This window comes from Panthera onca, chromosome B4, assembly GCF_046562875.1.
Source record: "Panthera onca isolate mPanOnc1 chromosome B4, mPanOnc1 haplotype 2, whole genome shotgun sequence".
Classification (NCBI taxonomy): Eukaryota; Metazoa; Chordata; class Mammalia; order Carnivora; family Felidae; genus Panthera; species Panthera onca.
The window spans coordinates 94,229,468-94,242,122 of NC_138345.1; the positions used below are offsets into that span (position 1 = coordinate 94,229,468).

At 42.0% G+C, this 12,655-nt stretch overlaps 2 protein-coding genes across 7 annotated transcripts in view; one reads left to right on the forward strand and one right to left on the reverse strand.

Annotated features, from left to right (window-relative positions):
- Nucleotides 1-12,655, forward strand: part of MYRFL (myelin regulatory factor like) — a 128,220-nt gene that overhangs the window by 107,453 nt on the left and 8,112 nt on the right. Inside the window, exons 16-20 of one of the 4 annotated variants that reach the window (XM_078449688.2) lie at nucleotides 2,128-2,213; nucleotides 4,942-4,983; nucleotides 5,067-5,119; nucleotides 5,244-5,420; nucleotides 12,505-12,567. In XM_078449688.2, coding sequence (XP_078305814.1) covers nucleotides 2,128-2,213; nucleotides 4,942-4,983; nucleotides 5,067-5,119; nucleotides 5,244-5,420; nucleotides 12,505-12,567 — 421 coding nt within the window. Of the gene's footprint in view, nucleotides 1-2,127; nucleotides 2,214-4,908; nucleotides 4,984-5,066; nucleotides 5,120-5,240; nucleotides 5,421-12,504; nucleotides 12,568-12,655 lie in introns of all 4 variants that reach the window. The other 3 variants (XM_078449685.2, XM_078449686.2, XM_078449687.2) reach the window with 3 other exon arrangements.
- Nucleotides 10,354-12,655, reverse strand: part of LOC132694076 (uncharacterized) — a 225,942-nt gene continuing 223,640 nt past the window's right edge. For all 3 annotated transcript variants that reach the window (XR_013556709.2, XR_009617153.3, XR_013556711.2), the window contains one exon: nucleotides 10,354-12,151. The gene's annotated coding sequence lies outside the window, so the exon portion shown is untranslated. The remainder of the gene's footprint in view (nucleotides 12,152-12,655) is intronic.

Sequence of the window (12,655 nt, forward strand, 5' to 3'; positions counted from 1 at the left end):
ATGACATCAACGCCTAGATATCCTCTGTTCCCTGGAGCCCCCATGATCCTTGGGTCACTGAAACACATGCGTGTGGGTGGAATGTGCTACTCTTAGGACGGGTGGCTGTGTTAATGAGCAAAGTGCTGGTTGTGAGCAGTTGGTGGACCTTAGCAGATGGTAAGAGGCCTGGCTGGGCCTTGCCTTGCCTTCCACATAGCTGCCGATGGTGGCACTTGTTCTGGAGGAAGATTGAGGTCTCCTGAGTAGCTCTCCTCCAATCTAGTGTTCCTCTTCCTTCCTTCTCTTTCTCTACCTCCAAGAGGTAGATGGGTGACCCCTGCTGTGTATTGATGGTTGTGGTGAGATGGGAAGGTCTTCAGTCCTTTGAGCAGATTTTTCCAGGACCTTTAGGTTTTTAATAAATTCTGTAATAATTCTCATGCAGACCTAAATTTGAGAACCATTGCACTGTTAGTTGGACCCACCCAATAACTCTGAAATGCTGGCAGGTATTATTTTATCATTCCTATTTTATTGATGAAGGAAATGAGAATCAATGACATTTAGAGGACTTGTTCAGGACCCAACTCCAAGCCCGACTCCATGTCTTAGGTCATTTCCCTATACTAGGTCAAAGGATTTGGAGCAAAAGCATGGAGATTTAAAATAATTAAGCAGCCATGGGGAGTAGGTTGGAGGGGAAACTCTTATCCTGAGCCTAATGCTGTTTAATTACAATCAATTCAACAAATTTCATTGAGTTCCTTCTCTGTACAGCACATTTTTAGGACATCCTCTGAACAGTTTCAGTGAGATGTAGGAATGGTAGAAACTATTCACTTCTTAGTATTCAGAGTGGCTTCCAGCTGCCCTTACGGGTGACTCAGTTACGAGAGTCCTAAGAGTTTGTATATTTGTTAAAAACTTGTATAATTAATCCCACCCCCAACCCTAATATAACATTGAAGAACATTTTATTGATTCAGATAACCAACCCAAGAAATTTAAATACAGACAAGTTTCAAACTATTTAAGTACCACCATCCTTCAATTCTTTTCCAACCAAAAGTATGATTCTACCCTCTACCCTCCAGAAGGAAGCAAACTTAATATTCTCTACTGCATTCATAGAAAAGCTCCTATTTAAGGAGCACTGTATTAAAATGGGCAGAAAACCTCTGCTATCTTTTCAGCCAGATTCAACAGCAATTACAGAGCTCTCTATTCTGTAGTTCTTGGCCCATTCCTTATATGCAAGGTTTTATGCCAAAATGCATCAGTCTTAGAGGTTTGTCTCCTTTACTTCCTAGAAACTATAACTTACTTATTTTTAGACCCCCCATAATGCGATACACAATAGTGCTTAATGAATATATATGATGAATATGAATATGAATTTATAAGAATAAATAAGACACAGGCCCAGAACTGCCCTTAAAAATAGGTAGCAAAGGGGTGCCTCAGTGGCTCAGTCAGTTAAGCATCCAAGTCTTGATTTCAGCTCAGGTCATGATCTCACCACCTGTGTTGGGCTCCACCCTAGTCATAGAGTCTGCTTAAGAATTTCTCTCTCTCTCTCTATCTGCTCCTCCTCCACTTGTGCACATGCACAAAAGAAGAAAAAAGAAAAAGAAATAGGTAGCAGAATTGAATATTGACGTGTACGATTTAAAGAGTACTCACTAGCTCTCACCATACAAGTCTTTTCCATGGTTTGTCATGGTGCCTGAACTTCTTCCATTGGAATTGATTCCATCGTCTCTTGAAGACTTTATTTTCAAAAGTGTTCTAGTGAAAGAGATGAACATCTGGGTTCTGACACTATCTTGTCTGATAGGTCCTCTTCTCTCATAAAACTTGAAGAATAAGCACTAAATGAACGGCACAGACACTTGTCCTGGATTCAGGGTGCTAGGGAAAAGAGAGCTTACTGTAGCCTGGAGGGTCAAGGAAAGGGAGAGGCCTGAGGCAGGCTTAGAAAGAACTTCATTTTCAGGAGGCAGAGAGGAGGGAAATATAGGTTGAAGAGAGCTGGCCAGCCCATGGAAGCAGCAAAGATCCCTGCTGGGAGCGAGTCTTCAGGGGTCCTTCTCCCAGTTAGCATTGATGGTTTATCACTGCTCCTTACTGAATCTTCTTTTACAGGTTTATTTTTCAGGAAAAAAACAATTGTGTCCTAACTGGATTTTCCAGACCTTGGTTATAACTCTCATTGCTGTGATGGCCTTTTGGTAAGAAAAACGTCAGTGTTATGCTGTGTCAAGCTCTTTTATCCTTCCCATCTTCCTTTTCTCATATATGAACTGGGGACTGACCTATTTACTTTGAAGACAAGGAGCTCTTTAACTGAACATTGACCTTTGATTTAACTTAGAGATAAGGGAGCCCTTTTTATTTTTATTTAAAAAAATTTTTTAAATATGAAATTTATTGTCCAAATTGGTTTCCATACAACACCCAGTGCTCATCCCAACAAGGGATGCCCTTCTTAAACTCATATTCTTTAGAAAAAAGCATAGGCTTTCTGTACTTAAATGTGAGAGGAAGGATTTTTTTTTTTTGCAATTAACTGATACTTTTTAGCAACTCACTGTGCCTTTCCTGTGTGTGTGTGTGTGTGTGTCTTTTTCAGTCTCGCAAATAACTCTCAAATTCTTCGTTCTCTTTCCTGTCTACTTGGGGTAATGTTGTGAGAGGGCAATCAGGTACAATGTATTCTTCCCAGACACTCATATTTATTAGGGTTCTTCTAGATTCTTCAGTGAAGACTTCACACCAAAGGGACTATGAGATAACCCCGAGAGGTACAATATTTTGAAATTGCAGCCAAATTTACTAGGCAGTTAAAGCAGGCAGACACAGTAAGGAAAAGCATTTGCTGTGCAAGCAGTGGGTGATTTGACTGCAATCCATCCTCTCTGTGCAAGGAAGTCGGGGGCATCCCTCAGTGGCATTCAGGGCGTCTTCCTCAGGGCCCTGGTCTGTAGGCTCTGCTGATGCAGTGATGGCCCCTCAGCCTTTGGGCCTTGGTCACCTTGCCTGTGTCCTCTGGGCCTTCTTGTTCTTAGGCTATTTGCATGGCCAAAGGGGTATTTATCTATCTCTCAAAAAATGCTTGGTGAGTGTGGGAAAGGACTCTCTTTGGGTCTTGTCTCAAGGGAGACAGTCGTTTTCAGAAGCAAAGTGAGGGAAGGTGCCAAGGTATATCTAGTTCCTTGATCTATAGCTTCCTAGCTATAGAAGGTGATGTGAATCTCTCTGTATCCTTCTCTCCCCTCAGCGTCTTGTCGCTTGCTACAGCCCACTGCACGAAGCATCCCCAAGTGTTTGACACCAGGAGACAGAATTCCCATTCGAAGCCGTTGTCCTTTTCTCACGGTCCTAAGTGAGCCTTCTTCTGCTGGGATTCCCAACGCAGGAGAGTGTGAGAGTCTACTTTAGCAGACATATTTAGCATTCTCTAGAGATACAGATTCCCATGAAAACCCAATGGGAGGGTTGTAGGAAGTATGTAAAGAGACTGCTTTTCAAATGTGCTTATCAGAATTATCTTATGAATTCCAATACTGTTGACTGCTAAGATCAAAATCGGGAGGTTATTAGGCTTTTATCTTGTTTCTGGCCCGTGGTGGCAAGAAGGGTCAAAACCAGAATTTGCCCCCAAAGAAAGGAGCAGATATGTCCATTTCATCCTTTGATCCTAGAAGTTCTCTGGGCCATGCATTGAAGTAGATGCCAGAAACAAATTAGAAAGAGTATTTAAGGATTAGTCCTAGGGAGATAGAGAGTGGGGGATACGGGAGAGCAAATAAGGCAGACTGGACCACAGCAAGCAGTTGCCAGGGTGATACAACAGCTTCTGTCTGATGGCATCTTTGGGACTCAGCACCACTTTTCCCAGTCAGGGTTGTGCCTGCTGGGCAGTTGTGCCAGCCACTGCTAAGAACACTCTGGAAATGTTTTCTTTATGAGTAGAATCCCAACGTGTGGCACATTTCTTCGCGTGTTATTTAATAATGGTAAACCACCACCTTTGATGGGGGAAAATATAACAAGGAGCCAATGTAGGGAACCAGGTGTGAAGTCAAGCTGGCAGGATGTCAAGTGAGGGCACCCTGTGTTAGACCCCACACACAGTGGAATTGTAATGTCATGGCAGACTTTCTGGTGCGGCTCATGCGAGAGGGCTACAGAACCCCCCAAAGAAGACAATGCTAAGTGAGCTTGGATGCATGAGCATGGTTAAGAATAGCTTCCCAAAGCTCAGAACCTTTAAGAAAAGCTTCTATTTGAATATATAAGTTCTGATCATTGGAGGAAAAGGACATAGTCATTATTTTGAAGTCACACAGTGTGGAAATGAAGGTTGTATTGCATTTATTTTCCTTCCTCTCCCCAATTTGGTGTATTGTGCTCTGAAAAGACAGGCAGCCGGAAGATGTCAGAGCCGCAGCCAAAGGGTTTGGCATCTACAGCTGATTAAATCTGTGCCTCCTCTCATCTTCCAGTGCCACAGTGTGGACGCCCTCCACCAGTGGGATGCGGACTCTGCTCTGCCTTTTTCCTGCAAGGAGCAGAGGGCTGCCTCTAGTGATTTACAGCTTCCTCTTATAATCTTCCACTGGTGACAGACGCTGCTAAGGCAGCTTGCCAGGGCCAAGGGGCCGCTCGCTGGAAAAATCCATCGGTGCAGAGTACCCCAGGAGCCTCTTTGCTCTAGGAAGACGAGGGTTTTCTCTCACCAGGGCAGAGAAGCATAACTGTGCTGTTTCCATGGTGCTTCTGTCAGCCATGGCTGCCCCTCCCCCCCCCCCCCCCCCCCATCTGTGTGGCCTGTGAGAACGTTGGCCAGCTGGTTGTGTGAGATATATATGAACTCAAATCTGTCACATAATGCTTTCTTCTTCTTTTGTTTTTTTTTAACAGTGCCTTGACGATAGTCTCCCTTTACATCCTTAGCTTAAAAGATCAAGACCGACATGCCCCAAATCTCTCTCTGAGGTGAGAGTTCTGGTCTTGCTTTCCTTTGGGGAGAAGTAGTCTTGAAGGCCTCCTTCATTAATCATTTTGTTTTCTTCCTCCAGCAACATCACAAGCTCTCAGGAGCCAGCCCTGCCACCCACAGCCTCCCCCTCAGGTAAGATTTTCACATTCCTCGCTCTCAAACCCAGCCCGTGTTTCATGTGAATTGTCAACAAAAGAACCAGCCTTTCAGGTTAACCTTGTTGCTTCCCTCGGCTCTGCCCAACACTTTGCAGCAGCACCTAATACATCTCTGGCAACCACACAGTCCTCCTTCCGAGTACCAGAAATCACTTTCTGTGAGATTCTGCCTTGTCAGGAGACTTACTGCTGCCCCATCTGGGGAAAGAGAAGAGTCCTCTCAAGTCTTGTGCAAAGGCGTTCCAAGGAGGAATTCCATCAGAGGCCGTGGGCAGGTAAAGGATGTTCAAAGAGAAGCAGCCAGGGCTCTGAACCTGAGGTGTTTTGTTTTTTTTTTCTTCTTTGCAAATATTTACTTGCATGATCTGTTAATGGTTCCAGACAATCGTTTCCTATTGAGGTGGCAAGATCTTTAAAAACACAAATACACAAACTTGCAGTCATCTGTAATATTAAGTCCCCCACCCAGGGATGAAATTTTGGTTGATTCAAGTGAAAAAGTCTCATCTGTCCATTGCTAGCAAAGACAGTAGTAGTAGAACATGTAAAGTAATCATGTGTGGATTGGGTAGATTTTCTGGCTCACTTAGAACTTATAAAATGATGTCATAGCTGGGCTTTCTGCCCAAACCAAGTAGGGAAAAATGTAAAGGGCTTTGGAAATCTAGTGAGTTCAGGGTAAGCTGCCAGTCAGTGAAAATCACAACCACTTTCAGAATATCTTCTACCTTCTAGGGACACACACACACACACACACACACACACACACACAGAATGTTTTTGAGTAACAGAATTTTCATGTTGAAAACATTATGGAAACTTGAGTAAGGGCTAAAAGTGTAATTATCTCTATAAAACCAAATGTAGTACATCCAAATGTATACTAATTCATTATTATTTTGGAAATCTTCTGCATACACACAACAAGTATATAAAATAATAATGATGATAATGCTGATAATAGCAATACGTACATATTAGTAGGGATTATATATCAGGATGTTGTAGCAACAACTTCCACATTACAGTGACTTAATGTGGCAAAAATGTATTGCTGATTCTCTTTCTATGTCAAATATGGGTCAAAAGAGGGTTCTTGCTCATCATGTCATTTGGAACTCAACTAATGGAGACTCCATCTCAATACATATTTCTACCACCTCTGTAACAGTAGGTAAGAGAAAAGGCAAATTGTGCACTGGCTCTTAAATTTCCAACTTAGGTATAACACATGTCACTTCTGCTTACGCTTTATTGGCCAAACCAAGTGACGTAGGTCATATCTAATTTAAAAACAATTGATAAAGTGCAGACCTAACATACGCTTAGAAGATGAACCAGAATATTTTTGAGCAGTCCAAATGACTGACATGTAAAATATGGTCACTGGTTGAGGTTTTGGGGCAGCAATGTAATTTCTTTTTCCTTTTGACATTATTTTATATCGTAGAGTTGAATAAATAACTTGTACAAATCATTGTCACCGTCACCACCGCCATTATCATTATCATGTAATGAGGTAGTAATGTATACAAAAGCACTGCCATAAGTAATCTACATGAGTAAACCATTCAAGTCCTCACCAACCTAAAAGACAGGCACTGTTATTATCCCCATTCTTTCCAACAAGAAGGTGAGACATAGAGAGTTTTTCCCTGCACCCATAGAAGGCAATGCTTGCACTATTTTTCCCATGAAAGCAACTTTTGATTGAACTTGGCAAGAGATGCAACACTACAGGGCAAAGATGCATCACTACTTTCACAAAGATGTGAAAGGAATTCGTTTGAGTCAGCTTATTCTCCATAGTTTCAAACATGGAAAAATCCAGTATGGTTACAAAAATCCCCCAAAGCCTTCATCTCTTGTGAAAGCACATGGAAACTTGTGGCCGGTAAACTCTTTTCTTACCTCGGGGTCCACCTTGGATATACCTGGTGTCCTTTTCTGAGAGCAGTCCTCAGAAGAGACTACCTCACCCACGAGAGACGTGTAACAACGGATCCTGTACAGGAAGAGGTCATGGACAGATCCAATCTTCATTTGCAAAAAGGTTCTTGACCCTTAAGCAAACTCATTCCTGTGGGAACCAGCTCTTCACATGGAGGGAAGAGAAGCCTTATCAAACCAGATGAAGGTTTATTGCTCTCTTCTCTGGAACAGGGGTATCTGCAGGTCTTATATTTCATGAGTGTGGGAGACACTGAAGAGACTCCTAAAAAAAGAAGGTCTGCCCCACAATCTCTGGCTGTGTTCTACTAGACACAATTATCAGCGTTGTCTGGCTAAAAGTAAAATTGAGGGGCACCTGGGTGGCTCAGTCAGTTGAGTGTCCGACTTCGGCTCAGGTCATGATCTCGTGGTTTGTAGGCTCGAGCCCCACATCACGCTCACTACTGTCCGTCCCCTGTCTCTGCCCCTCCCCCACTTGCATGTGCTCTCTCTCTCTCTCTCTCAAAAATAAATAGGCATTAAAAAAAGAGATGCGTCTTTCAAATAAATAAATAAAAATGAAATTTAAGTCCTGCCTTACCAGGCTCCCTGATATACTGGGAAAGTTGTTCCCTCTTCTCTCTTTCGGCTGGAGAAAGATGGAAAGGATTTTCTTCGCTTCACTTCACAGTTCTCTTCACTATCCTGTTGAGGAAAGCCGCACACTTTGGGGGATTTCGAGTCGTAGAATGTCAGAGGGCAGTACACCAGTGGCACCCTAACTTTTTGACCCATAGAATCCACTATTAATTCATTATTCTTTTAGGATCATTTGACTGAGAAAACACCTAGAGGGAGAATGTTACTGTAAACTCAGTTAAGCTTGTAATCAAATGATTTTTGTTAGTCCAAAGCATAAGAGACTCTTAAAGACTGAGAACAAACTGAGGGTTGATGGGGGGGTGGGAGGGAGGGGAGGGTGGGTGATGGGTATTGAGGAGGGCACCTTTTGGGATGAGCACTGGGTGTTGTATGGAAACCAATTTGACAATAAATTTCATATATTGAAAAAACAAACAAACAAACAAATAAATAAATAAAATTAAAGAAAAATTATTTTTGTTAGTCCAACAGGAATACTTGAAAAATAGTACACGTCTGTGGGAGAGTTGTTATTTTTCAAGTCCACAGACCCCACTGACCACTTTATGCCATCACCTGGGGTTCCAGAGTCCCCAGGTCAGGAAAACCTCTGATTTATACCAGCTTACCCATTTTACAGCTGATGAAATGGAGGCCCAGGACCTTGCTTAAGGTTCTGCAGTAAGCTACTGGCAAAGTTGGAATTGGAATTTGAGTCCTCTGTCTCCTTGTCCTGGGTTCCTTCCCATCTACCATTGTGCGTCCATTTATTTGGGCACAGTGTGTACATGTACTCGGGATCAGCTTTAGAGGAATCAGAAAGTATTCATTCTATGGTTCTGGAAAGCCCCTTCGGCATCTGCCTCCCGCAGGTTAGCCTATAGCCATTGAGATGTCCCTGTTGTGGGGTATTTCTGGGGGTGTAAAGAAAGCCTCTTCTCTTCTGCTGCTGGTCCATCCTTCCCCTTTGTCCTGACCACTGTATAACACCGGGGTTCCTAAATCTGAAAGTGGAGAAAGCCAGGCAAATTCTTTCAACCAGATGTTTCTGAGGCATTGAAGACTAATTAAAAATTAAGGAATCGGGGCACCTGGGTGGCTCAGTTGATTAAGCATCTAACTTCAGCTCAGGTCATGATCTCACGGTTTGTGGGTTCGAGCCCCACATTGGGCTCTGTGCTGACAGCTCAGAGCCTGGAGCCTGCTTCAGATTCTGTGTCTCCCTCTCTCTCTCTGCCCCTCCCCTACTTGTGCTCTGTCTCTCAAAAATAAATAAAGATTAAAAAAATTTTTTAAGTAATAAAAAATAATAAAAATTAAGGAATAAAAATAATAAAGAAATTCAAGGGTTCAGGGAAAACCAAAAAAACAACAATTTGGAATAACTCTGTAAGATGAATTGTAATATCTAGCAGTTTACCATCACATTTTTATGATATGCTGAGCACAAGCTATTGTTCTTCTTTTGGGCCTAAATTGATTGTGTAAAATGTCGTCAGAAAGTTTATCTCCTCTTCCCACTTACTATGAAAGGTTTGGGGAAGACTAATCAGGATGTGGAGAGTGGGTATTTTGGAACATTGAGCTTCTAATCTGAGGCACCAACTGAGTGTGAGGGATTAGATTTTAATCTATGGAACCGATAAAGATTTAAATAGAGTTAGATATTAAAAAGTAATGAGCTTGTGAGGAAAAAAAATCTGTGGATTCCACAGAGTTTTGGTGAAGATTTAAAAAATCTCATGAAGCTAAAAGGCATGGGAATTCCTGCTTATTTTGTTTTGGAGTTCAGTACTCTGAGAAAAGCAAATGGTTGCAATAAAATGGTTCCCTGTGTTAAAGGACTCAGTCATCAATTGGTTGGGCTCATTGACTTTTTCTTGGCATGAGTCTGGTTCAATCAGGAAAGAAAAAGGTATGCTGCTTTGGAACTTAGCCATAGAGCACAATTTTGTAAGTAATGCTATATACACATTCTACAAGAGGATATGCTTTGGTTGGACACCACCTTAAATCTCTCCTCTCCACAAGTTTCTAATTTAGTTTATTGGGAGATCTTTTCCACCGATTGTGAAATATATCTCCAACTTTACAGGGAAAACCACTAGGAGTGTATATTAAGTTTATAGTGAATATTACTGGAAGGCATTTGTAAAATGAGAGTCACCCCTATATGACTACAGGAGAATTTATGGTTTTCCAATAACCAGCCTTTCAGAATTCAATAGTCTTGCCTCAGAGAGGTGAGAAATTAGAGGTGTTTTATAGGAGATTTAAAATTTATTTCCAATCCTGCCATTTTCATAATTCTAATCTGCAAGATTATCTCTCCTCAACCTTACCTTTTAATTACTGTTTTAATAAATACAGTTATCCCATAAGATACTACATCCTATCTTAGGATTCTATGTCCAGGAACCTGAAAACATGCTTCTGTGGAAGTAGTTCTGTTGTCAAAATTTATAATGAGCCCTTTTCTGCAAATTCAGCGGGAAAGTAAAAAAAAAAAAAAAAAAAAAAGGTAAAGAATAAAAGCATACAGGATGGAGAAGTTCTGGTTTCCTCTTCTTTTTAAAAAAAAATTTTTTTAACATTTATTTATTTTTTGAGAGACAGAGAAAGACAGAGCAGGAGCAGGGGAGGGGCAGAGAGAGAAAGGGAGACACAGAATCTGAAACAGGCTCCAGGATCTGAGCTGTCAGCACAGCGCCCAATGTGAGGCTTGAACTCACGAACCATGAGATCATGACCTGAGCCGAAGTCGGACACTTAACCGACTGAGCCACCCAGGCACCCCTGGTTTCCCCTTCTTTTCATGCCTCATTTGCTTTATAAATTCACAGCCTTCTGTGGAAGCAGTCATAAGCAAAACTCATAGCAGGGGATATGTACTGACAATTATTATTGAAATAGCTGGAATCCAAGAAATCTAGAGGCCTTTTAGGCAGCACATATATTTATATCTAAAGGGAAATATATATTCAATTTTCTAGGAAATCCTCATGTATCATGATCCATTTCTTCTTAATGAAAAGGATCATGTTAGGCAAGATCCTGAGGAAATCTGCCTCTCCTTCAAGTTCTATCTCACTCCCGTTTGCCAATGGGGCAAAGGAGCCCAGGTTCCCATATCCATTCCCAGCATCGTCTGTACCCATCCGCTGGCAATTTCCCCTTTGAGTGTGTAAGAGGAAACATTTTTCTACAGGGTATATGATTGGCTCTTCTTCTTTCCCTGCCTCTCTTCCTTCCATCCTCCCACAAATATTTGTTGAGCATCTGCGGAGAGCCCAGCATTGCCTTGCCTGGGGCTATGGCAGTGCACAGGATGTGTGTGATGTTCCAGAAGCTCACGGTTGGTTTTGCTGACAGGCAAACAAGCCTGTGTGCCTAGTGTAAGAAGTACTAACCAGGGCAGATTTACTTAGGAGTGATGGCCCCCAAGTAACGTGCACTCTTGCGTTTGCTTTCTATCCTGAAATTCCATGCAGAAAGTTGAATAGATCTTGTCTCTCTTTTCTTCCTGAGAGTAGCACACATTGTATTAACTTATGTCTCTTCCTAATTGAGGTTACTGTCTGTGTTTTCCCCAAAACTGTGTAGAGAGATATAAACATATTATTTAATGCAAATGAAGGAATACAATAAAGAGTACACATACTTGAGAAAAATCAGCAAAATTAAAAAATGCAAAAACTTTAAAATTCTTTTTAAAAGCTTGTTTAGCAACCCACTAAATAATTGCTTTCACTATTCACTTTAAGGATATCTGGGGTTTTTTTCCCCCAAAGCCTTAACAACAATCATCTCAGTAGTTACCTTTCCAAAATTGCTTTTAAAATGACTTTTTGGCTATGACAGGGTCAAAACCACTCCCCCACTTCCTTCCTCACAAGCGAGCTCTGGCCCTGCACCAGTGATCTGACTCTTCTCTTCAGCTGCAGCACAGTCCTGACCTTGAGTTTTAAGTGTTCTTTTATTCCTGTGTGGATCATATTATGGTAGGACTTACAGAGGAATCAAAGAATTTTAATAGAGGTTCCCTATTCTGGAGTTGTCAAGAAAGGGCAAAAATACAGACGAGTTAAATGATAAAACAGAGATGACAGGCTTTGGATGTGGAGACAGATCTATCACTAATTAATCACCATATAGATGGTTCAGTAGTAATGCTATGACACTGGAAAGGAGGGGACTGTGGGCCGCAGTGATCTGATCTGCTAGGGCCGCCATAACAAAAAACCACAGACTGGACAACTTAAACCACAAAATTTATTTGCTCACAATTCTGGAGGCCAGAAGTGCAAAATCAGGGTGTTAGGAGGTCTAGTTTCTTCTGAAGCCTCCGTCCTAGACTCACAGATGACCACCTTTGTGCTGTGTCCTTGCAAGGTCTTTTGTCTCTGCACACCCCTAGTGTCTCTGCGTGTCTCTTCCTATGGGGAGGGATACCAGTCAGATTAGAGTAGGGCCAGCATAGCAGCTTCGTTTTAACTTCACGGCCTCTTTAAAGGCCCTATTTCCAAATACAGTCATATTCTCAGGGGTGAGGGCTTCACCGTAAGAATTTGGGGAACACACATCAACCCAAAACAGATGGCTTCTTGGAAGAAGGTGAGAATATGCTAGATCTGTAAGAAATGGGGTAGGGATTGGATGGGTTGAAAGGTGGGAGAGAGAAAGTGAGGGGAAACATTCAACTGACAGAGACAAAGAGGGGCTCCTACTAGGTTTCTTCTCATCCTGACCAAGCATTAAAGATTGACAGAGTATTTTCTTCTTCAGAAGACAGAAGCATGTCATTCCTGGCAAGAGATGCGCTAACCAGCCCTGACTGGGGGACTGACTGTGAGTTTACATTTACATGACTATTCTTTGACTTTGTGGAGCCAGGTAGAGTAACAACAAGCTGTAAAAGCATCACTGGAGTGAGGAA